This window comes from Scyliorhinus torazame, chromosome 9 (assembly GCF_047496885.1).
Source record: "Scyliorhinus torazame isolate Kashiwa2021f chromosome 9, sScyTor2.1, whole genome shotgun sequence".
Taxonomy (NCBI): Eukaryota; Metazoa; Chordata; class Chondrichthyes; order Carcharhiniformes; family Scyliorhinidae; genus Scyliorhinus; species Scyliorhinus torazame.
The window spans coordinates 123,703,283-123,727,148 of record NC_092715.1 but is presented as its reverse complement, the minus strand read 5'-3'; the positions used below and the strand labels follow the sequence as shown (position 1 = coordinate 123,727,148).

At 56.6% G+C, this 23,866-nt stretch overlaps 1 protein-coding gene across 1 annotated transcript; it reads left to right on the top strand.

Annotated features, from left to right (window-relative positions):
- The first annotated feature begins 284 nt into the window (after window positions 1-284).
- fem1c (fem-1 homolog c) lies at window positions 285-23,577 on the top strand. Its single transcript, XM_072516484.1, has 2 exons — window positions 285-1,425; window positions 21,184-23,577. The coding sequence occupies exons 1-2, from the start codon at window positions 882-884 to the stop codon at window positions 22,491-22,493; spliced, it is 1,854 nt and encodes a 617-aa protein (XP_072372585.1). The 5' UTR covers window positions 285-881; the 3' UTR covers window positions 22,494-23,577.
- The last annotated feature ends 289 nt before the right edge of the window (window positions 23,578-23,866 follow it).

The window sequence follows — 23,866 nt, the reverse complement described above, 5'->3', positions numbered from 1 at the left end:
TATTATGAGAAATGAATGCGGCACTGGATGAGAGCAGCAGCTTCAAATCATGAAGATAGGAAAGGGAAAGGAGACTGGAGCAAGGAGCTGTTTTGTAAGTTTTTGTAAAACTCGGGTCCAAATAGGGGGTTTATTTTTTTTCTATCGCGCGCCCGATGGCACACTAGATGGTGCTCAACGTCGACAAATCCCCGCCGCACTGGAAGCAGCGACGCACATGTTTATTTGAAGCGCTGGAGGAGTTACAAGGTCTTTCCAGCTGACCTCTGGCGGAGTGCCCCGCCCCTAAATCTCTCCCGCTTTCCCATTGGCTCTTTGACACCATAGAAACCGGATCACTGGCTCCGTCACAATGGCCAGGGTTCGCTTTCCAGTGCAGACTTCTCTAGCCGCTCAGCCATGATGCTTTTCAATTGAGGGGGAAAAGTTCAGCTTCCGCTAATAAAGTTAGCCCGGGCCGTCTTCACTTCGTTCAGTCCCCTCTCGGCTCGGAACTCGTTCTGAGAGGGAAAAAAAAACATATATACACACGCTCGGTCAGTGTCGGCGGAGGAAAGTGAAAGGCAAACCGACCAGAAGCTGTCCCGTCTGGTGGAAAAAAAAGTCAGTCACGTTCGATAGCGGAGAGATTTCGCTTTCAACCGAAAAAAACATAAAACTAACCGGGGCGAGGTGGCCAAGAACAGAATAAAGAGAGCCCGAGGGGGCCCCGACAAGAAAGGGGAAAGTTAAGAGTTGCGGCAAGTGAATCCTCGAAGGGAGGTGGCGGTTGGAGCTCGAGCAGCGGCCGGCGGCGCGAGGGGAGAGCGCGAGCCCCGGAAGGCAGGGCGCAGGCGCACGAGGGCCCGAGGCCAGGCCGAGCTACCCGCTGCCGCCTCACCATGGACTTCAAGACGGCCGTGTTCAACGCGGCCCGCGACGGCAAACTGCGGCTCCTGCAGAAACTGCTGACCGCCAAGAGCCCCGACGAGGTGTCACAGTTGGCGGCCGAGAAGACCAACGGGGCCACGGCGCTGCTGATGGCGGCCCGCTACGGCCACTTGGACGTGGTGGTTTACCTACTGGAGCAATGCGGCGCCGACGTGGAGCTGGGCGGCTCGGTCAGTTTCGACGGGGAGACCATCGAGGGGGCGCCGCCGCTGTGGGCCGCCTCGGCCGCCGGCCACCTCGCGGTGGTGCGGTCCCTGCTCGAGCACGGTGCGTCGGTCAACAACACCACTCTGACCAACTCGACCCCTCTCCGGGCCGCCTGCTTCGACGGTCACCTGGATATCGTCAGGTATCTGATTGAGCACCGCGCCGACATGGAGGTGGCCAACAGGCACGGCCACACCTGCCTCATGATCTCCTGCTACAAGGGCCATCGGGAAATCGCCAAATATCTGCTGGAGAAAGGGGCTGATGTTAACAGGAAGAGTGTGAAAGGTAATAAATCCAGGAACAGCAATTCTCTTCCTCCCCCCCCCCCCCCCGTTTCTCTGATCTACCCCCCCCCCGTTTCTCTGATCTACCCCCCCCCCCGTTTCTCTGATCTACCCCCCCCCCGTTTCTCTGATCTCTTCCCCCCCCCCCCCGTTTCTCTGATCTCCCCGTTTCTCTGATCTCCCCGTTTCTCTGATCTCCCCGTTTCTCTGATCTCCCCGTTTCTCTGATCTCCCCCCCCCCCGTTTCTCTGATCTCCCCCCCCCCCCGTTTCTCTGATCTCCCCCCCCCGTTTCTCTGATCTCCCCCCCCGTTTCTCTGATCTCCCCCCCCCCCCGTTTCTCTGATCTCTTCCCCCCCCCGTTTCTCTGATCTCTTCCCCCCCCCCGTTTCTCTGATCTCCCCGATCTCTTCCCCCCCCCCGTTTCTCTGATCTCTTCCCCCCCCCCCCGTTTCTCTTCTCCCCCCCCCCCGTTTCTCTTCTCCCCCCCCCGTTTCTCTTCTCCCCCCCCCCCGTTTCTCTTCTCCCCCCGTTTCTCTTCTCTTCCCCCCCCCGTTTCTCTTCTCTTCCCCCCCCCCGTTTCTCTTCTCTTCCCCCCCCCCGTTTCTCTTCTCTTCCCCCCCCCCCGTTTCTCTTCTCTTCCCCCCCCCCGTTTCTCTTCTCTTCCCCCCCCCGTTTCTCTTCTCTTCCCCCCCCCGTTTCTCTTCTCTTACCCCCCCCCGTTTCTCTTCTCTTCTTCCCCCCCCCCCCGTTTCTCTTTTCTTACCCCCCCCCCGTTTCTCTTCTCTTCTCCCCCCCCCCCCCCCCCCGTTTCTCTTCTCTTCCCCCCCCCCCCCCGTTTCTCTTCTCTTCCCCCCCCCCGTTTCTCTTCTCTTCCCCCCCCCCCGTTTCTCTTCTCTTCCCCCCCCCCCGTTTCTCTTCTCTTCCCCCCCCCCCGTTTCTCTTCTCTTCCCCCCCCCCCGTTTCTCTTCTCTTCCCCCCCCCCCCGTTTCTCTTCTCTTCCCCCCCCCCCCGTTTCTCTTCTCTTCCCCCCCCCCCGTTTCTCTTCTCTTCCCCCCCCCCCCGTTTCTCTTCTCTTCCCCCCCCCCCCGTTTCTCTTCTCTTACCCCCCCCCGTTTCTCTTCTCTTCCCCCCCCCCCGTTTCTCTTCTCTTCCCCCCCCCCCCGTTTCTCTTCTCTTCCCCCCCCCCCCCCGTTTCTCTTCTCTTCCCCCCCCCCCCCCCCGTTTCTCTTCTCTTCCCCCCCCCCCGTTTCTCTTCTCTTCCCCCCCCCCCCCCGTTTCTCTTCTCTTCCCCCCCCCCCGTTTCTCTTCTCTTCCCCCCCCCCCCCGTTTCTCTTCTCTTCCCCCCCCCCCCCCCGTTTCTCTTCTCTTCCCCCCCCCCCCCGTTTCTCTTCTCTTTCCCCCCCCCCCCCCCCGTTTCTCTTCTCTTTTCCCCCCCCCCCCCGTTTCTCTTCTCTTTCCCCCCCCCCCCCGTTTCTCTTCTCTTTCCCCCCCCCCCCCCCCCCGTTTCTCTCTCTTCCCTCCCCCGGTTTCTCTTCCCCTCCCCCCGTTTCTCTTCCCCATCCCCCGTTTCTCTTCCCCTCCCCCCGTTTCTCTTCCCCTCCCCCCGTTTCTCTTCCCCTCCCCCCGTTTCTCTTCCCCTCCCCCCGTTTCTCTTCCCCTCCCCCCGTTTCTCTTCCCCTCCCCCCGTTTCTCTTCCCCTCCCCCCGTTTCTCTTCCCCTCCCCCCGTTTCTCTTCCCCTCCCCCCGTTTCTCTTCCCCTCCCCCCGTTTCTCTTCCCCTCCCCCCGTTTCTCTTCCCCTCCCCCCGTTTCTCTTCCCCTCCCCCCGTTTCTCTTCCCCTCCCCCCGTTTCTCTTCCCCTCCCCCCGTTTCTCTTCCCCTCCCCCCGTTTCTCTTCCCCTCCCCCCGTTTCTCTTCCCCCTCCCCCCGTTTCTCTTCCCCCTCCCCCCGTTTCTCTTCCCCCTCCCCCCGTTTCTCTTCCCCCTCCCCCCGTTTCTCTTCCCCTCCCCCCGTTTCTCTTCCCCTCCCCCCGTTTCTCTTCCCCTCCCCCCGTTTCTCTTCCCCTCCCCCCGTTTCTCTTCCCCTCCCCCCGTTTCTCTTACCCTCCCCCCGTTTCTCTTACCCTCCCCCCGTTTCTCTTCCCCTCCCCCCGTTTCTCTTCCCCTCCCCCCGTTTCTCTTCCCCTCCCCCCGTTTCTCTTCCCCTCCCCCCGTTTCTCTTCCCCTCCCCCCGTTTCTCTTCCCCTCCCCCCGTTTCTCTTCCCTCCCCCCCGTTTCTCTTCTCCCCCCCCCCCCGTTTCTCTTCTCCCCCCCCCGTTTCTCTTGTCCCCCCCCGTTTCTCTTGTCCCCCCCCGTTTCTCTTGTCCCCCCCGTTTCTCTTGTCCCCCCCGTTTCTCTTGTCCCCCCCGTTTCTCTTCTCCCCCCCGTTTCTCTTCTCCCCCCCGTTTCTCTTCTCCCCCCCCGTTTCTCTTCTCCCCCCCCGTTTCTCTTCTCCCCCCCCGTTTCTCTTCTCCCCCCCCGTTTCTCTTCTCCCCCCCCGTTTCTCTTCTCCCCCCCGTTTCTCTTCTCCCCCCCGTTTCTCTTCTCCCCCCCGTTTCTCTTCTCCCCCCCCGTTTCTCTTCTCCCCCCCGTTTCTCTTCTCCCCCCGTTTCTCTTCTCCCCCCGTTTCTCTTCTCCCCCCCGTTTCTCTTCTCCCCCCGTTTCTCTTCTCCCCCCCGTTTCTCTTCTCCCCCCCGTTTCTCTTCCCCCCCCCGTTTCTCTTCTCTTCCCCCCCCCCCCCGTTTCTCTTCTCTTCCCCCCCCCCCCGTTTCTCTTCTCTTCCCCCCCCCCCGTTTCTCTTCTCTTCCCCCCCCCCCGTTTCTCTTCTCTTCCCCCCCCCCCCGTTTCTCTTCTCTTCCCCCCCCCCGTTTCTCTTCTCTTCCCCCCCCCCGTTTCTCTTCTCTTCCCCCCCCCGTTTCTCTTCTCTTCCCCCCCCCGTTTCTCTTCTCTTCCCCCCCCCCCCCGTTTCTCTTCTCCCCCCCCGTTCCTCCTCTTCTCCCCCCCCCCCGTTCCTCTTCTCCCCCCCCCCCCCCCCGTTTCTCCTCTTGCCCCCCCCCCCGTTTCTCCTCTTCCCCCCCCCCCCGTTTCTCCTCTCCCCCCCCCCGTTTCTCCTCTCCCCCCCCCCCGTTTCTCCTCTCCCCCCCCCCCCCCGTTTCTCCTCTTCCCCTCCCCCCCCCCGTTTCTCTTCTCTTACCTCCCCCCCCCGTTTCTCTTCTCCCCCCCGTTTCTCTTCTCTTCTCCCCCTCGTTTCTCTTCTCTTCTCCCCCCTGTTTCTCTTCTCTTCTCCCCCCCGTTTCTCTTCGCTTCTCCCCTCCGTTTCTCTTCTCTTCCCCCCGCCCCCGTTTCTCTTCTCTTCCCCCCCCCCCGTTTCTCTGATCCCCCCCCCCCCGTTTCTCTTCTCTCCCCCCCCCCCCCCCGTTTCTCTTCTCTCCCCCCCCCCCCGTTTCTCTTCTCTCCCCCCCCCCCGTTTCTCTTCTCTCCCCCCCCCCGTTTCTCTTCTCTCCCCCCCCCCCCCCCGTTTCTCTTCTCTCCCCCCCCCCCCGTTTCTCTTCTCTCCCCCCCCCCCCCGTTTCTCTTCTCTTCCCCCCCCCCCCCGTTTCTCTTCTCTTCCCCCCCCCCCCCCGTTTCTCTTCTCTTCCCCCCCCCCGCCCCCGTTTCTCTTCTCTTCCCCCCCCCCCCCGGTTTCTCTTTTCTCCCCCCCCCCCCCCCCCGTTTCTCTTCTCCCCCCCCCCCGTTCCTCCTCTTCTCCCCCACCCCCCCCGTTCCTCTTCTCCCCCCCCCCCCCCCGTTTCTCCTCTTCCCCCCCCCCCCCGTTTCTTCTCTTCCCCCCGCCCCCGTTTCTCTTCTCTTCCCCCCCCCCCCGTTTCTCTTCTCCCCCCCCGTTCCTCTTCTCCCCCCCCTCCCCCGTTTCTCCCCCCCCCCCCCCGTTTCTCATCTCCCCTCCCCCCCCCCCCCGTTTCTCTTCTCCCCCCCGTTTCTCTTCTCCCCCCGTTTCTCTTCTCCCCCCCGTTTCTCTTCTCCCCCCCCGTTTCTCTTCTCCCCCCCCCGTTTCTCTTCTCTTCTCCCCCCCGTTTCTCTTCTCTTCTCCCCCCCGTTTCTCTTCTCTTCTCCCCCCCGTTTCTCTTCTCTTCTCCCCCCCGTTTCTCTTCTCTTCTCCCCCCCCGTTTCTCTTCTCTTCTCCCCCCCGTTTCTCTTCGCTTCTCCCCCCCGTTTCTCTTCGCTTCTCCCCCCCGTTTCTCTTCGCTTCTCCCCCCCGTTTCTCTTCGCTTCTCCCCCCCCCCGTTTCTCTTCTCTTCCCCCCGTTTCTCTTCTCTTCCCCCCCCCGTTTCTCTTCTCTTCCCCCCCCCCCCGTTTCTCTTCTCTTCCCCCCCCCCCCCGTTTATCTTCTCTTCCCCCCCCCCCCCCGTTTATCTTCTCTTCCCCCCCCCCCCCCCCCCGTTTCTCTGATCTCCCCCCCCCGGTTTCTCTTCTCTCCCCCCCCCCCCCCGTTTCTCTTCTCCCCCCCCCGTTCCTCCTCTTCTCCCCCACCCCCCCTTCCTCTTCTCCCCCCCCCCCGTTTCTCCTCTCCCCCCCCACCCGTTTCTTCTCTCCTCCCCCCCCCCCCGTTTCTCTTCTCCCCCCCCCCCCGTTCCTCCTCTTCTCCCCCACCCCCCCGTTCCTCTTCTCCCCCCCCCCCCCGTTTCTCCTCTTCCCCCCCCCCCCGTTTCTCCTCTTTCCCCCCCCCCGTTTCTCCTCTTTCCCCCCCCCCCGTTTCTCCTCTTTCCCCCCCCCCCCGTTTCTCCTCTTTCCCCCCCCCCCCCCCGTTTCTCATCTCCCCTCCCCCCCCCCCGTTTCTCTTCTCTTCCCTCCCCCCCGTTTCTCTTCTCTTCCCTCCCCCCCGTTTCTCTTCTCTTCCCTCCCCCGGTTTCTCTTCTCTTCCCTCCCCCGGTTTCTCTTTTCTTCCCTCCCCCCCCGGTTTCTCTTCTCTTCCCTCCCCCCGTTTCTCTTCCCTCCCCCCCGTTTCTCTTCCCTCCCCCCCGTTTCTCTTCTCTTCCCTCCCCCCGTTTCTCTTCTCTTCCCTCCCCCCGTTTCTCTTCTCTTCTCCCCCCCGTTTCTCTTCGCTTCTCCCCCCGTTTCTCTTCGCTTCTCCCCCCCGTTTCTCTTTGCTTCTCCCCCCCCCGTTTCTCTTCCCCTCCCCCCGTTTCTCTTCCCCTCCCCCGTTTCTCTTCCCCTCCCCCCGTTTCTCTTCCCCTCTCCCCGTTTCTCTTACCCTCCCCCCCTTTTCCTTTCCCCCACCCCGTTTCTCTTCTCTTCCCTCCCCCGGTTTCTCTTCTCTTCCCTCCCCCGGTTTCTCTTCTCTTCCCTCCCCCCCGTTTCTCTTCCCTCCCCCCGTTTCTCTTCTCTTCCCCTCCCCCCGTTTCTCTTCCCCTCCCCCCGTTTCTCTTCCCCTCCCCCCGTTTCTCTTCCCCTCCCCCCGTTTCTCTTCCCCTCCCCCCGTTTCTCTTCCCCTCCCCCCGTTTCTCTTCCCCTCCCCCCGTTTCTCTTCCCCTCCCCCCGTTTCTCTTCCCCTCCCCCCGTTTCTCTTCCCCTCCCCCCGTTTCTCTTCCCCTCCCCCCGTTTCTCTTCCCCCCCCCCCGTTTCTCTTCCCCCCCCCCCGTTTCTCTTCCCCCCCCCCCCGTTTCTCTTCTCCCCCCCCCGTTTCTCTTCTCCCCCCCCGTTTCTCTTCTCCCCCCCCGTTTCTCTTCTCCCCCCCCGTTTCTCTTCTCCCCCCCCGTTTCTCTTCTCCCCCCCCGTTTCTCTTCTCCCCCCCCGTTTCTCTTCTCCCCCCCCGTTTCTCTTCTCCCCCCCGTTTCTCTTCTCCCCCCGTTTCTCTTCTCCCCCCCCGTTTCTCTTCTCCCCCCCCGTTTCTCTTCTCCCCCCCGTTTCTCTTCTCCCCCCCGTTTCTCTTCTCCCCCCCGTTTCTCTTCTCCCCCCCGTTTCTCTTCTCCCCCCCGTTTCTCTTCTCCCCCCCGTTTCTCTTCTCCCCCCCGTTTCTCTTCTCCCCCCCCGTTTCTCTTCTCCCCCCCCGTTTCTCTTCTCCCCCCCGTTTCTCTTCTCCCCCCCCGTTTCTCTTCTCCCCCCCGTTTCTCTTCTCCCCCCCGTTTCTCTTCTCCCCCCCGTTTCTCTTCTCCCCCCCGTTTCTCTTCTCCCCCCCGTTTCTCTTCTCCCCCCCGTTTCTCTTCTCCCCCCCGTTTCTCTTCTCCCCCCCGTTTCTCTTCTCCCCCCCGTTTCTCTTCTCCCCCCCCGTTTCTCTTCTCCCCCCCGTTTCTCTTCTCCCCCCCGTTTCTCTTCTCCCCCCCGTTTCTCTTCTCCCCCCCGTTTCTCTTCTCTTCCCCCCCCCCCGTTTCTCCTCTTCCCCTCCCCCCCCCCCGTTTCTCTTCTCTTCCCTCCCCCCCCCGTTTCTCTTCTCCCCCCCGTTTCTCTTCTCTTCTCCCCCTCGTTTCTCTTCTCTTCTCCCCCCCGTTTCTCTTCTCTTCCCCCCCCCCCCCGTTTCTCTTCTCTTCCCCCCCCCCCCCGTTTCTCTTCTCTTCCCCCCCCCCCCCCGTTTCTCTTCTCTTCCCCCCCCCCCCCCGTTTCTCTTCTCTTCCCCCCCCCCCCGTTTCTCTTCTCCCCCCCCGTTCCTCCTCTTCTCCCCCCCCCCCGTTCCTCTTCTCCCCCCCCCCCCCGTTTCTCCTCTTCCCCCCCCCCCCCCGTTTCTCCTCTTCCCCCCCCCCCCCCGTTTCTCCTCTCCCCCCCCCCCGTTTCTCCTCTCCCCCCCCCCCCCCGTTTCTCCTCTTCCCCCCCCCCGTTTCTCCTCTTCCCCTCCCCCCCCCCCCGTTTCTCTTCTCTTCCCTCCCCCCCCGTTTCTCTTCTCCCCCCCGTTTCTCTTCTCCCCCCCGTTTCTCTTCTCTTCTCCCCCTCGTTTCTCTTCTCTTCTCCCCCGTTTCTCTTCTCTTCTCCCCCCCGTTTCTCTTCGCTTCTCCCCTCCGTTTCTCTTCTCTTCCCCCCCGCCCCCGTTTCTCTTCTCTTCCCCCCCCCGTTTCTCTGATCCCTCCCCCCCGTTTCTCTTCTCTCCCCCCCCCCCGTTTCTCTTCTCTCCCCCCCCCCCGTTTCTCTTCTCTCCCCCCCCCCCCGTTTCTCTTCTCTCCCCCCCCCCCCGTTTCTCTTCTCTTCCCCCCCCCCCCCCCCCGTTTCTCTTCTCTTCCCCCCCCCCCCGCCCCCGTTTCTCTGATCTCCCCCCCCCCCCCCCCCCCCGGTTTCTCTTTTCTCCCCCCCCCCCCCCGTTTCTCTTCTCCCCCCCCCCCGTTCCTCCTCTTCTCCCCCACCCCCCCGTTCCTCTTCCCCCCCCCCCCCCGTTTCTCCTCTTCCCCCCCCCCCCCGTTTCTTCTCTTCCCCCCGCCCCCGTTTCTCTTCTCTTCCCCCCCCCCCCCCGTTTCTCTTCTCCCCCCCCGTTCCTCTTCTCCCCCCCCCCCGTTTCTCCCCCCCCCCCCGTTTCTCCTCTTCCCCCCCCCCCGTTTCTCATCTCCCCTCCCCCCCCCCCCCCGTTTCTCTTCTCCCCCCCGTTTCTCTTCTCCCCCCCGTTTCTCTTCTCCCCCCCCGTTTCTCTTCTCCCCCCCGTTTCTCTTCTCCCCCCCGTTTCTCTTCTCCCCCCCGTTTCTCTTCTCCCCCCCGTTTCTCTTCTCCCCCCCGTTTCTCTTCTCCCCCCCCCGTTTCTCTTCTCCCCCCCCCCCGTTTCTCTTCTCCCCCCCGTTTCTCTTCTCCCCCCCGTTTCTCTTCTCCCCCCCGTTTCTCTTCTCCCCCCCGTTTCTCTTCTCCCCCCCGTTTCTCTTCTCCCCCCCGTTTCTCTTCTCCCCCCCGTTTCTCTTCTCCCCCCCGTTTCTCTTCTCCCCCCCGTTTCTCTTCTCCCCCCCGTTTCTCTTCTCCCCCCCGTTTCTCTTCTCCCTCCCGTTTCTCTTCTCTTCTCCCTCCCGTTTCTCTTCTCTTCTCCCCCCCGTTTCTCTTCTCTTCTCCCCCCCCGTTTCTCTTCTCTTCTCCCCCCCGTTTCTCTTCTCTTCTCCCCCCCGTTTCTCTTCGCTTCTCCCCCCCCGTTTCTCTTCGCTTCTCCCCCCCGTTTCTCTTCGCTTCTCCCCCCCGTTTCTCTTCGCTTCTCCCCCCCGTTTCTCTTCGCTTCTCCCCCCCCGTTTCTCTTCTCTTCCCCCCGTTTCTCTTCTCTTCCCCCCCCCCCCCGTTTCTCTGATCCCCCCCCCCCCCGTTTCTCTTCTCTTCCCCCCCCCCCCGTTTCTCTTCCCTTCCCCCCCCCCCCCCCCGTTTATCTTCTCTTCCCCCCCCCCCCCCCGTTTCTCTGATCTCCCCCCCCCGGTTTCTCTTCTCTTCCCCCCCCCCCCCCGTTTCTCTTCTCCCCCCCCGTTCCTCCTCTTCTCCCCCACCCCCCCTTCCTCTTCTCCCCCCCCCCCCGTTTCTCCTCTCCCCCCCCACCCGTTTCTTCTCTCCTCCCCCCCCCCCCCGTTTCTCTTCTCCCCCCCGTTTCTCTTCTCCCCCCCGTTTCTCTTCTCCCCCCCGTTTCTCTTCTCCCCCCCGTTTCTCTTCTCCCCCCCGTTTCTCTTCTCCCTCCCGTTTCTCTTCTCTTCTCCCTCCCGTTTCTCTTCTCTTCTCCCCCCCGTTTCTCTTCTCTTCTCCCCCCCCGTTTCTCTTCTCTTCTCCCCCCCGTTTCTCTTCTCTTCTCCCCCCCGTTTCTCTTCGCTTCTCCCCCCGTTTCTCTTCGCTTCTCCCCCCCGTTTCTCTTCTCTTCCCCCCGTTTCTCTTCTCTTCCCCCCCCCCCCCGTTTCTCTGATCCCCCCCCCCCCCCGTTTCTCTTCTCTTCCCCCCCCCCCCGTTTCTCTTCCCTTCCCCCCCCCCCCCCCCCGTTTATCTTCTCTTCCCCCCCCCCCCCCGTTTCTCTGATCTCCCCCCCCCGGTTTCTCTTCTCTTCCCCCCCCCCCCCCCGTTTCTCTTCTCCCCCCCCGTTCCTCCTCTTCTCCCCACCCCCCCTTCCTCTTCTCCCCCCCCCCCCGTTTCTCCTCTCCCCCCCCACCCGTTTCTTCTCTCCTCCCCCCCCCCCCGTTTCTCTTCTCCCCCCCCCCCCCGTTCCTCCTCTTCTCCCCCCCCCCCCGTTTCTCCTCTTCCCCCCCCCCCGTTTCTCCTCTTCCCCCCCCCCGTTTCTCCTCTTCCCCCCCCCCCCGTTTCTCCTCTTCCCCCCCCCCCCGTTTCTCCTCTTTCCCCCCCCCCCCCCCGTTTCTCATCTCCCCTCCCTCCCCCCCCCCCCCCCGTTTCTCTTCTCTTCCCTCCCCCCCCGTTTCTCTTCTCCCCCCCCCGTTCCTCCTCTTCCCCCCCCCCCCCCCGTTTCTCCTCTTCCCCCCCCCCCCCCCGTTTCTCCTCTTCCCCCCCCCCCGTTTCTCCTCTTCCCCCCCCCCCAGTTTCTCCTCTCCCCCCCCCCCCCAGTTTCTCCTCTCCCCCCCCCCCCCCCCGTTTCTCTCTTCCCCCCCCCGTTTCTCTCTTCCCCTCCCCCCCCCCCCCGTTTCTCTTCTCTTCCCCCCCCCCCCGTTTCTCTTCTCCCCCCCGTTTCTCTTCTCTTCTCCCCCTCGTTTCTCTTCTCTTCTCCCCCTGTTCTCTCTCTTCTCCCCCCCCCGTTTCTCTTCGCTTCTCCCCTCCGTTTCTCTTCTCTTCCCCCCCGCCCCCGTTTCTCTTCTCTCCCCCCCCCCCCGTTTCTCTTCTCTCCCCCCCCCCCGTTTCTCTTCTCTTCCCCCCCCCCCCGTTCTCTTCTCTTCCCCCCCCCGCCCCCGTTTCTCTGATCTCCCCCCCCCCCCCCCCGTTTCTCTTTTCTCCCCCCCCCCCCCGTTTCTCTTCTCCCCCCCCCCGTTCCTCCTCTTCTCCCCCACCCCCCGTTCTCTTCTCCCCCCCCCCCCGTTTCTCCTCTCCCCCCCCCCCCCCCGTTTCTTCTCTTCCCCCCGCCCCCGTTTCTCTTCTCTTCCCCCCCCCCCCGTTTCTCTTCTCCCCCCCCGTTCCTCTTCTCCCCCCCCCCCGTTTCTCCCCCCCCCCGTTTCTCCTCTTCCCCCCCCCCCCGTTTCTCATCTCCCCTCCCCCCCCCCCCCCCCGTTTCTCTTCTCCCCCCCGTTCTCTTCTCCCCCCCGTTTCTCTTCTCCCCCCCCGTTTCTCTTCTCCCCCCCGTTTCTCTTCTCCCCCCCGTTTCTCTTCTCCCCCCCGTTTCTCTTCTCCCCCCCGTTTCTCTTCTCCCCCCCGTTTCTCTTCTCCCCCCCGTTTCTCTTCTCCCCCCCGTTTCTCTTCTCCCCCCCGTCTCTTCTCCCCCCCGTTTCTCTTCTCCCCCCCGTTTCTCTTCTCCCCCCCGTTTCTCTTCTCCCCCCCGTTTCTCTTCTCCCCCCCGTTTCTCTTCTCCCCCCCGTTTCTCTTCTCCCCCCCGTTTCTCTTCTCCCCCCCGTTTCTCTTCTCCCCCCCGTTTCTCTTCTCCCCCCCGTTTCTCTTCTCCCCCCCGTTTCTCTTCTCCCCCCCGTTTCTCTTCTCCCCCCCGTTTCTCTTCTCCCCCCCGTTTCTCTTCTCCCCCCCGTTTCTCTTCTCCCTCCCGTTTCTCTTCTCTTCTCCCTCCCGTTTCTCTTCTCTTCTCCCCCCCGTTTCTCTTCTCTTCTCCCCCCCCGTTTCTCTTCTCTTCTCCCCCCCGTTTCTCTTCTCTTCTCCCCCCCCGTTTCTCTTCGCTTCTTCCCCCCCGTTTCTCTTCGCTTCTCCCCCCCGTTTCTCTTCGCTTCTCCCCCCCGTTTCTCTTCGCTTCTCCCCCCCGTTTCTCTTCGCTTCTCCCCCCCGTTTCTCTTCGCTTCTCCCCCCCGTTTCTCTTCGCTTCTCCCCCCCGTTTCTCTTCGCTTCTCCCCCCCCCCGTTTCTCTTCTCTTCCCCCCGTTTCTCTTCTCTTCCCCCCCCCCCCGTTTCTCTGATCCCCCCCCCCCCCCGTTTCTCTTCTCTTCCCCCCCCCCCCCCGTTTATCTTCTCTTCCCCCCCCCCCCCCCCGTTTCTCTGATCTCCCCCCCCCGGTTTCTCTTCTCTCCCCCCCCCCCCCGTTTCTCTTCTCCCCCCCCGTTCCTCCTCTTCTCCCCCACCCCCCCTTCCTCTTCTCCCCCCCCCCCCCGTTTCTCCTCTCCCCCCCCACCCGTTTCTTCTCTCCTCCCCCCCCCCCCGTTTCTCTTCTCCCCCCCCCCCCGTTCCTCCTCTTCTCCCCCCCCCCCCCGTTTCTCCTCTTCCCCCCCCCCCTTTTCTCCTCTTCCCCCCCCCCGTTTCTCCTCTTCCCCCCCCCCCCCCGTTTCTCCTCTTCCCCCCCCCCCCCCCGTTTCTCCTCTTTCCCCCCCCCCCCCCGTTTCTCTTCTCATCCCTCCCTCCCCCCCCCCCCCCCCCGTTTCTCTTCTCTTCCCTCCCCCCCCCGTTTCTCTTCTCTTCCCTCCCCCGGTTTCTCTTCTCTTCCCTCCCCCGGTTTCTCTTTTCTTCCCTCCCCCCCCGGTTTCTCTTCTCTTCCCTCCCCCCGTTTCTCTTCCCTCCCCCCCGTTTCTCTTCCCTCCCCCCCGTTTCTCTTCTCTTCCCTCCCCCCGTTTCTCTTCTCTTCCCTCCCCCCGTTTCTCTTCTCTTCTCCCCCCCGTTTCTCTTCGCTTCTCCCCCCCGTTTCTCTTCGCTTCTCCCCCCCGTTTCTCTTTGCTTCTCCCCCCCGTTTCTCTTTGCTTCTCCCCCCCGTTTCTCTTCGCTTCTCCCCCCCGTTTCTCTTCGCTTCTCCCCCCCCCCCGTTTCTCTTTGCTTCTCCCCCCCCCCGTTTTTCTTCTCCTCCCCCTCCCCCCGTTTCTCTTCCCCTCCCCCCGTTTCTCTTCCCCTCCCCCGTTTCTCTTCCCCTCCCCCCGTTTCTCTTCCCCTCTCCCCGTTTCTCTTACCCTCCCCCCTTTTCCTTTCCCCCACCCCGTTTCTCTTCTCTTCCCTCCCCCGGTTTCTCTTCTCTTCCCTCCCCCGGTTTCTCTTCTCTTCCCTCCCCCCCGGTTTCTCTTCTCTTCCCCTCCCCCCGTTTCTCTTCCCCTCCCCCCGTTTCTCTTCCCCTCCCCCCGTTTCTCTTCCCCTCCCCCCGTTTCTCTTCCCCTCCCCCCGTTTCTCTTCCCCTCCCCCCGTTTCTCTTCCCCTCCCCCCGTTTCTCTTCCCCTCCCCCCGTTTCTCTTCCCCTCCCCCCGTTTCTCTTCCCCTCCCCCCGTTTCTCTTCCCCTCCCCCCGTTTCTCTTCCCCCCCCCCCCCCGTTTCTCTTCTCCCCCCCCCGTTTCTCTTCTCCCCCCCCCCCCGTTTCTCTTCTCCCCCCCCCGTTTCTCATCTCCCCCCCCCCCGTTTCTCTTCTCTTTCCCCCCCCCTCTGTTTCTCCTTTCCCCCCCCCCCGTTTCTCTTCTCCCCCCCCCCGTTTCTCTTCTCCCCCCCCCCCCCGTTCCTCCTCTTCTCCCCCACCCCCCCGTTCCTCTTCTCCCCCCCCCCCCCCCGTTTCTCCTCTCCCCCCCCCCCCCCCCGTTTCTCCTCTCCCCCCCCCCCCCCCGTTTCTCCTCTTCCCCCCCCCCCCGTTTCTCCTCTTCCCCCCCCCCCCCCCCGTTTCTCCTCCCTCCCCCCCGGTTTCTCTTCTCTTCCCTCCCCCCCGTTTCTCTTCTCTTCCCTCCCCCCCGTTTCTCTTCTCTTCCCTCCCCCCGTTTCTCTTCTCTTCCCTCCCCCCGTTTCTCTTCTCTTCTCCCCCCCGTTTCTCTTCTCTTCCCTCCCCCGGTTTCTCTTCTCTTCCCTCCCCCCCGGTTTCTCTTCTCTTCCCTCCCCCCCGGTTTCTCTTTTCTTCCCTCCCCCCCGGTTTCTCTTCTCTTCTCCCCCCCCGTTTCTCTTCTCCCCCCCGTTTCTCTTCTCCCCCCCGTTTCTCTTCTCCCCCCCGTTTCTCTTCTCCCCCCCGTTTCTCTTCTCCCCCCCGTTTCTCTTCTCCCCCCCCGTTTCTCTTCTCCCCCCCGTTTCTCTTCTCCCCCCGTTTCTCTTCTCCCCCCGTTTCTCTTCTCCCCCCCGTTTCTCTTCTCCCCCCCGTTTCTCTTCTCCCCCCCGTTTCTCTTCCCCTCCCCCCGTTTCTCTTCGCCTCCCCCGTTTCTCTTCGCCTCCCCCGTTTCTCTTCCCCTCCCCCCGTTTCTCTTCCCCTCCCCCCGTTTCTCTTCCCCTCCCCCCGTTTCTCTTCCCCTCCCCCCGTTTCTCTTCCCCCCCCCCGTTTCTCTTCCCCCCCCCCCCCGTTTCTCTTCTTCCCCCCCGTTTCTCTTCTTCCCCCCCGTTTCTCTTCTTCCCCCCCGTTTCTCTTCTTCCCCCCCGTTTCTCTTCTTCCCCCCCGTTTCTCTTCTTCCCCCCCGTTTCTCTTCTTCCCCCCCGTTTCTCTTCTTCCCCCCCGTTTCTCTTCTTCCCCCCCGTTTCTCTTCTTCCCCCCCGTTTCTCTTCTTCCCCCCCGTTTCTCTTCTTCCCCCCCGTTTCTCTTCTTCCCCCCCGTTTCTCTTCTTCCCCCCCGTTTCTCTTCTTCCCCCCCGTTTCTCTTCTTCCCCCCCGTTTCTCTTCTTCCCCCCCGTTTCTCTTCTTCCCCCCCGTTTCTCTTCTTCCCCCCCGTTTCTCTTCTTCCCCCCCGTTTCTCTTCTTCCCCCCCGTTTCTCTTCTTCCCCCCCGTTTCTCTTCTTCCCCCCCGTTTCTCCTCTTCCCCCCCGTTTCTCCTCTTCCCCCCCGTTTCTCCTCTTCCCCCCGTTTCTCCTCTTCCCCCCCGTTTCTCCTCTTCCCCCCCGTTTCTCCTCTTCCCCCCCGTTTCTCCTCTTCCCCCCCGTTTCTCCTCTTCCCCCCCGTTTCTCCTCTTCCCCCCCGTTTCTCTTCTTCCCCCCCGTTTCTCTTCTTCCCCCCCGTTTCTCTTCTTCCCCCCCGTTTCTCTTCTTCCCCCCCCGTTTCTCTTCTTCCCCCCCCGTTTCTCTTCTTCCCCCCCCGTTTCTCTTCTTCCCCCCCGTTTCTCCTCTTCCCCCCCCGTTTCTCTTCTTCCCCCCCCCCCCGTTTCTCTTCTTCCCCCCCGTTTCTCTTCTTCCCCCCCCCCCGTTTCTCTTCTTCCCCCCCCCCGTTTCTCTTCTTCCCCCCCCCCGTTTCTCTTCTTCCCCCCCCCCCGTTTCTCTTCTTCCCCCCCCCCGTTTCTCTTCTCCCCCCCCCCCCCCCCCGTTTCTCTTCTCTTCCCCCCCCCCCCCCCCCCCCCCGTTTCTCTTCTCTTCTTGCCCCCCCCCCCCCCCGGTTTCCCTTCTCTCTTGCCCCCCCCCCCCCCGGTTTCCCTTCTCTCTTTCTCCGCGCCCCCCCCCCCCCCAGTTTCTCTTTCTCTCCCCCTTTGCCCCCCGTTTCTCTCTTCCTCCCTTTCCAACCGTCTTGAAGGTCAAATCTGAAGTATTGTTTATTCATACATTCAAGCCTGGGGAATGGTTTTCACAACTTTAATAACTAAGCAACTATGATGTGCTTATTGTCACAAGTAGGCTTCAATGAAGTTACTGTGAAAAGCCCCTAGTCGCCACATTCCGGCACCTTTTTGAGGAGGTCGGCACGGGAATTGAACTATATATGAACATAGAAGTAGGGGACAGTTAAGAAGTGAAAGAACAAAGAAAAGTACAGCACTGGAACGGCCCTCCAAGCCTGCGCCGACCATACTGCCCGTCTAAACTAATACCTTCTACACTTCCGGGGTCCGAATCCCTCTATTCCCATCCTATTCATGTATTTGTCAAGATGCTCCTTAAACCTCATATCGTCCTTGCTTCCACCTCCAGCAGCTAGTTCCAGGCACCCACTACCCTCTGTGTATATTAAAAAAAAACTTGCCTCACACATCTCTTAAACCTATGCCCCCTAGTAATTGACCCCTCTACCCTGGGAAAAGTCTCTGACTATCCACTCTGTCTATGCCCCTAATAATTTTGTAGACCTCTATCAGGTCGCCTCTCAACCTCCTTCGTTCCAGTGAGAACAAACCAAGTTTATTCAACCTCTTCTGAAAGCTAATGTCCTGCATACCAGGCAACATCCTGGTAAATCTCGTCTGCACCCTCTCTAAAGCCTCCACATTCTTGTAGTGTGGCGACCAGAATTGAACAATATACTCCAAATGTGGCCTAACTAAGGTTCTATAAAGCTGCAACATGAATTGCCAAGTTTAAACGAGGATGGCAGGGGGGTGAGTACTGGAGCAAGTAGGTCAGAAGGTGAAAAGATTGAGGGAGAACGAGGAAATAGGGCCAGTATGGCTCTGAGGAAGAGCAGACAGGGAGATGTTGCTGAAAACAATGGGACTTGGTGGCCTGAAGTGCATATGTTTTAATGCAATAAGTATAACAGGTAAGGCAAGTGAACTTGGAGCTTGGATTAGTACTTGGAACTATGATGATGTTGCCATTACAGAGACCTGGTTGAGGGAAGGGCAGGATCGGCAGCTAAACGTTCCAGGATTTAGATGTTTCAGGCGGGATAGAGGGGGATGTAAAAGAGGTGGAGGAGTTGCACGACTGGTTAGGGAGAATATCACAGCTGTACTGTGGGAGGACACCTCTGAGGGCAGCGAGGCGATATGGGTAGAGATCAGGAATAAGAAGGGTGCAGTCACAATGTTCGGGGTTTACTACAGGCCTCTCAACAGCCAGCGGAAGATAGAGGAACAGATAGGTAGACCGATTTTAGAAAGGAGTGAAGGCAACAGGGTTGTTGTGGTGGGAGACTTTAACTTCCCCAATATTGACTGGGACTCACTTAGTGCTAGGGGCTTGGATGGGGCAGAATTTGTAGGGTGCATCCAGGAGTGCTTCTTAAAACAATATGTAGATAGTCCAACTAGGGAAGGGGCTGTACTGGACCTGGTGTTGGGGAATGAGCCCGGCCAGCTGGTAGAAGTTTCAGTAGGGGAGCATTTTGGGAACAGTGACCACAATTCAGTAAGTTTTAAAGTGCTGGTGGACAAGGATAAGAGCGGTCTGAGGGTGAATGTGCTGAATTGGAGGAAGGCTAATTATAACAATATTAGGCGGGAACTGAAGAACCTAGATTGGTGGCGGATGTTTGAGGGTAAATCAACATCTGACATGTGGGAGGCTTTCAAATGTCAGTTGAAAGGAATTCAGGACCGGCATGTTCCTGTGAGGAAGAAGGATAAATATGGCAAATTTCGGGAACCTTGGATAACAGATATTGTAGGACTCGTCAAAAAGAAAATGGAGGCATTTGACCGGGCTGGGAACAGACAAAGCCTGTGTGGAATAGAAGCCAAGTACGAAGCAACTTAAGCAAGGAGTCATTGGCAAATAGGGTTAAGGAAAATCCCATGGCTTTTTACACGTACATAAAAAGCAAGAGGGTAGCCAGGGAAAGGGTTGGCCCACTGAAGATCAGGGGAGGGAATCTATGTGTGGAACCAGAGGAAAGGGGCGAGATAATAAATGAATACTTTGCTTCAGTATTCACAAAAGAGAAGGAATTGGTGGATGTTAAGTCTGGAGAAGGGTGTGTAGATAGCCTGGGTCACATTGAGATCCAAAAAGACGAGGTGCTGGGCGTCTTGAAAAATATTACGGTGGATAAGTACCCAGGGCCTGATGGGATCTACCCCAGAATACTGAAGGAGGCAAGGGACGAAATTGCTGAGGCCTTGACAGAAATCTTTGGATCCTCACTGTCTTCAGGTGATCCCGGAGGACTGGAGAATAGCCAATGTTCCTTTGCTTAAGAAGGATAATCCAGGGAATTCCAGACCGGTGAGCCTTTGTCAGTGGTAGGGAAATTACTGGAGAGAATTCTTCGAGGCCGGATCTACTCCCAATTTGGAAGCAAGTGGACGTATTTGCGAGAGGCAGCAAGGTTTTGTGAGGGGGACGTTGTGTCTTACTAACTTGATAGTGTTTTTCGGGGAGGTCACAAAGTTGATTGCAGGTAGGGCAGTGGATGTTGTCTATATAGACTTCAGTAAGGCCTTTGACAAGGTCCTTCATGCAGACTGGTACAAAAGGTGAAGTCACACGGGATCACCGGTGAGCTGGCAAGATGGATACACAACTGGTTAGGTCATAGAAGGCAGAGAGTAGCAATGGAAGGGTGCTTTTCTGATTGGAGGGCTGTGACTAGTGGTGTTCCGCAGGGTCCAGTGCTGGGACCTTTGCTGTTCGTAGTATATGTTAATGATTTGGCGGAAAATGTAACTGGTCTGATTAGGAAGTTTGTGGATGTCACGAAGGTTGGTGAAATTGCGGATAGCGGTGAGGACTGTCAGAGGATACAACAGGATTTAGATCGTTTGGAGACTTGGGCGGAGAGATGGCAGACTGAGTTTAATCCAGACAAATGTGAGGTAATGCATTTTGGAAGGTCTAATACAGATAGGGAATATACAATGAAAAAGTGTTATACAACTAGGAATAACTTGAAGCACAAAAATGAGCATATTAATTTGTGTGAATGTACAACTCCATTGAGGGTTAACATTCTGGTGGTAGCTGAAAGCAGGATTTGCTGAAATTTATCAAAATTGGTGGTGATGCAGCAAGATGAAATTGGCATACAGAGTCTTGGTCTGCTCTACAGGCGTTGGCAGGAATCATCCAGAGAGAACCAGGCTTCAAAGGGGTTTAGACTTGAGGCTTGCTTTGGTGTTGACAGGCTGGATGTTAACAGCAGACTGCCCTGGGAGTTCAGGAACATAACATTAAAACTTTCCAAAGACGAAAGGAATTTGGGTCATGTGATGTTGCCCATTGATAAGCCAGTTTCAGGTTGACAAAAGTTTTGATGTCTCTGGTCAAAATCCATTTTGCACCTTGATTGATGGTGACTATTAACACATTTGCAAGTATAGCCAGCTTTAATGGCTCTCTTTGTTATGAGTCCAGGCTGGGGTCCTGGACTTTCTGCTGCCCCCTTGTTTCATTGGTTGCAATGGGTCCACACAATGATTGATGTGAGATTCCACAATGATGAAAGTTGGTTTTGTCCTATAATTACTGTTGGAGATTGCAAATCGTGTAAACTATGGGGTCATGTTTTGGTCCAGCAAATCCATTTTCAAGTAAGGTATGATTTAAAGAATTTTTGATCCTTTTCATGTCTTATGGACATAACAGCCGTCAGAAAAAGGTGCCAGTTTCCAGATATTTGCTGAAGGGGCTGTATAGCACAGGGCTAAATCGCTGGCTTTGAAAGCAGGCCAGCAGCACGGTTCAATTCCCGTAACAGCCTCCCCGAACAGGCGCCGGAATGTGGCGACTAGGGGCTTTTCACAGTAACTTCATTTGAAGCCTACTTGTGACGAGCGATTTTCATTTCATTTTTTTCATTTCAAGAGAACCAGCTCTAGCCGAGTACTATTTATAATTATCAGACTGCTTCTCTGACATCCAGTGCTGGATGAGCAGAAATTTCCTCCGATTATTTCTGGCAGCTGTCTGACGTTGAATCAAACTGTTTGCAACCTTGATATGCTCTATGATCCCTAGGTGAGCTTCAGATTACATCCGCAGCATCCATCTCCACGTCTCCCTCAGGTCATCTGCTGAAAGCTTCATCTGTGCCTTTGCTGCCTCTAGGATTGACCCGATGTATACTACCGGTCCTCTCACATTCTACCTTCATGTAAATTTGAGGCCAACCAAAGCTGTCCTGCCCCAAATTGCATCTGATCACACTTGTGCTCCTTATCCTAGATTGACTGTCATTTTTTTTTTTAAAACTCATCCTCTTTTTCAATTCCCTCCATGGCCTTGCTCTTGTACTCTCTGCCCTACAAACCCCTGAGATAATCTGCGCTCCTCCAGTTCTGGCCTCTTTGAATGCCTCCAGTTTTAGTAGCTTCACCATTAATGACAGTGCCTTCAGTTGCCAAGGCCCTAAGCCCTAGCTTTCCATTCCTAACTCGTCCTTTTTATAAAAATTTTAAAAAATATTTTTTCGAGTAGCCAATTCATTTTTTTTCCAATTAAGGGACAATTTAGCGTGGCCAATCCACCTAGCCTGCAAATCTTTGGGTTGTGGGGGCGAAACCCACGCAAACACGGGGAGAATGTGCAAACTCCACACGGCCAGTGACCCGGGGCCGGGATCGAACCTGGGACCTCGGCGCCGTGAGGTAGCAGGGCTAACCCACCACGCCACTGTGCTGCCCTAACTCGTCCTTTTAAGACATTCCTTAAAATGTATCTTTTTTGATGAAGCCTTTGATAATTTGACCTAGTATCATTATGTTGCTTTGTCACATTTTGCTTTATAGGGCATCTATATTTTATTGCATTAAATGTGCCATATAAATGGCAATATTGTGGTTATGTGGAAATTTGTACGCACATTGAGATATTTAGCCCTTGATGCTAGATTGCAATATGCATAGAAGAATCCTGTATTCTTGTTGAGTGAATGTTTTCAAAGGTTAGTTATATTGTTTAAATCACAGGTCAAGCTGGACACGCATCTGATATTTTCTGCCTAAAGTGTGTATTCAGTTTGAACACATTTTGGAGTTTTAAAAGCTGCTTCCATCTATAATTTCATATCAAAATGTAAACATTGAAATTTACATGGAAATGTCAAACGTGATGCATTTTTTCACCTTCCTCTAATGTGTTAAGCATTGAATGTTTGCTGTTAATTGATTTTAATTATTTTTCCAACTTTTTAAAGGAAACACAGCTTTACATGATTGTGCTGAGTCTGGGAGCCTGGAGATCATGAAGATGTTGCTCAAATATGGAGCCAAAATGGAGAAAGATGGTTATGGAATGACTCCATTGCTTTCAGCCAGTGTAACTGGTCACACCAACATTGTGGACTTCTTGACCCAGCACCCACAAACAAGTAAAATTGAACGTATTGATGCCCTTGAGTTGCTAGGAGCCACATTTGTGGACAAGAAGAGAGACTTGTTGGGAGCTATGAAATACTGGAAGAAAGCTATGGACATGCGATACAGTGATGAGACTAATGTCCTCACTAAACTGGAGCCTCAGGAGTTGATAATGGCTTACGATTATGCCAAAGAAGTAACTTCTGGAGAGGAACTGGAAGCCTTGATTGCTGACCCCGATGAAATGAGGATGCAGGCACTTTTGATCAGAGAAAGAATTCTAGGTCCGTCACACCCTGATACCTCTTACTACATAAGATACAGGGGTGCAGTCTATGCTGATTCTGGCAATTTTGAAAGGTGTATTAACTTATGGAAATATGCATTGGACATGCAGCAGAACAATCTGGATCCACTGAGTCCAATGACAGCAAGCAGCTTGCTGTCTTTTGCTGAACTTTTTTCTTTTATGTTGCAAGATCGGACAAAAGGTGTATTAGGAACTTCTGTGTCCTTCAATGATTTGATTGGAATATTGAGCAAAAGTGTCTTTGAAATAGACAGAGCCATGAAGCAGGTACAGACCCCTCCTGACTTGATACAGTTGAGCAAAGCTCTCTCAATAATCCTGCATCTCATCTGTTTGTTGGAGAAAGTGAAATGTAGCTCTGAGCAAGAATATCTCAAGCGACAAACTATCTATAGATTTTTAAAACTGAACTCTCGAGGAAAAACTGGGTTTTCCCCACTTCATCTCGCAGTTGATAAAGACACTACTTCTGTAGGTCGCTATCCAGTTTGTAAATTTCCATCTTTGCAAGTTACTGCAATGTTGCTGGAATGTGGAGCAGATTTCAATGCAAGAGACTTTGAAGACAACAGCCCATTGCACATTGCAGCACGTAACAATCATCCTGAGATCATGAATCTTCTCATTAAGGCTGGTGCACACTTTGACACCACAAACTCCCATAAACAGACTGCCTGCGATTTACTAGATGAGAAGGAAATGGGAAAAAATATAATCCAGCCCATCAACCATACAACTTTGCAGTGTCTTGCTGCCTCTGCCATAGTAAAACACCAATTAGTTTACAAAGGACAGATCCCGGAAAAACTGGAGGCTTTCATTTTGCTCCATAGATGAAATGAACAATTTTGGGGTTAGTTTCTAGAATGCCTGTAAATATGGGAAGAAATTGGTCATGTATGCGAGTTTTCATCTGTGCGCTAAGAGATGTTGAATAGATTCAGCAGCTGTTAGTGACTTTTGATGATTGCATGTTTTGTTTTGCCCTCTTGATCACCTTGCATCCCAATTCATGCACAATGATAATGCATGTGTATATTGTATCTGTTTATCAGTATTTTAGTGGAAGCCTGCTCTATGCTGCTTTGCTTTTGGTTAAACTTGGGATTGTTTATAATAATTTGGAGTCCTAGCAACACCTCTGCCAAACAACTTGATTTTTTTTTTAAATACGTACGATGGAATAATAGATGCAAGCTGACTTTTTAAATTTTCCTTTTGTCCTGATTAGTGTAAATGCAATATTCACACTGGGGGGGAGCCTGGCATTCTATTTCTTTAATTCTGTACACTGTCAAAGCTGGCTTTAATGTCAATACCTTAAGTGCTTTTAAGTCTTCAGTGCAGTTGCTGGAAAAAAAGACTGCTCTATGTTGACACATCACTATGCAGATACTGGAAATTGATTAGAGCATTGGGCATCTTTCTCATGCTTTTTGTGGAGTGCTCATTTATTCAAAAAGCTTTGCATTTTTCATATGGTATTCTGACTACCTTGATGGAAGCACCTATGGGCTATTTTGTATATAAATGCATTTGACTCTTTTTACTGTCTGTTATGGAGTAAGGAGAAAAATAAGTTACTTTGATCCACATGAGTTATTGCATCGTAAAATGGTGATTTCAAATCCTTTTTTAAAGCTTTGTACAGAAAACTGGAGAGATTTCCTTTCTTTTGAAGAACAGCCTGCCACCTACAAGGTGTTCATAATTACAAGCTTTTGCATCAAAGTAATTGCATCTGAAAGAATATCCACATTACTGTTGTAACAGGAAGGGTGACATTTGAGGGTTTGGTTGGATTCAGGTAACTACTGTAATTCTGCACTTTACTGATACAGATGAGGATTATTATGGCACATTGGCCATGTAATGTCTTAAATGAAACATTCACAATAAAATGCAAAAAAACTGCACTTGCCTTTGCCGGAGTGAAATTGCTGTCTCGTCAACTGATAAGAGGAATTGCTGTTTACTTGTGGTTCATATCATATCCATAGCATACCTTCCTTGAGAGAGCACAGCTAGAATTCACCTTTATTTTATTTATTAACTTGAAAATACTTTTTTGGTTTTTTTGGCCTTGGTTGAATTGAATGAAAGTAACTTGCTAAAATGGCATTGCTTTACAGACTCAACCCAAGCTTTTCTTACATATGGAAGTCTTCTGGGTCTAGCTCTCTGATATGTGTTTTATGGTATATCTGAGC

What these genes read in the sequence shown, in the direction of transcription:
- fem1c (XM_072516484.1), top strand. Translation starts at nt 882, where the DNA reads ATGGACTTCAAGACGGCCGTGTTCAACGCGGCCCGCGACGGCAAACTG. An exon ending in TAACAGGAAGAGTGTGAAAG is followed by an intron (nt 1,426 to 21,183) that starts GTAATAAATCCA and finishes AACTTTTTAAAG; the next exon opens with GAAACACAGCTTTACATGAT.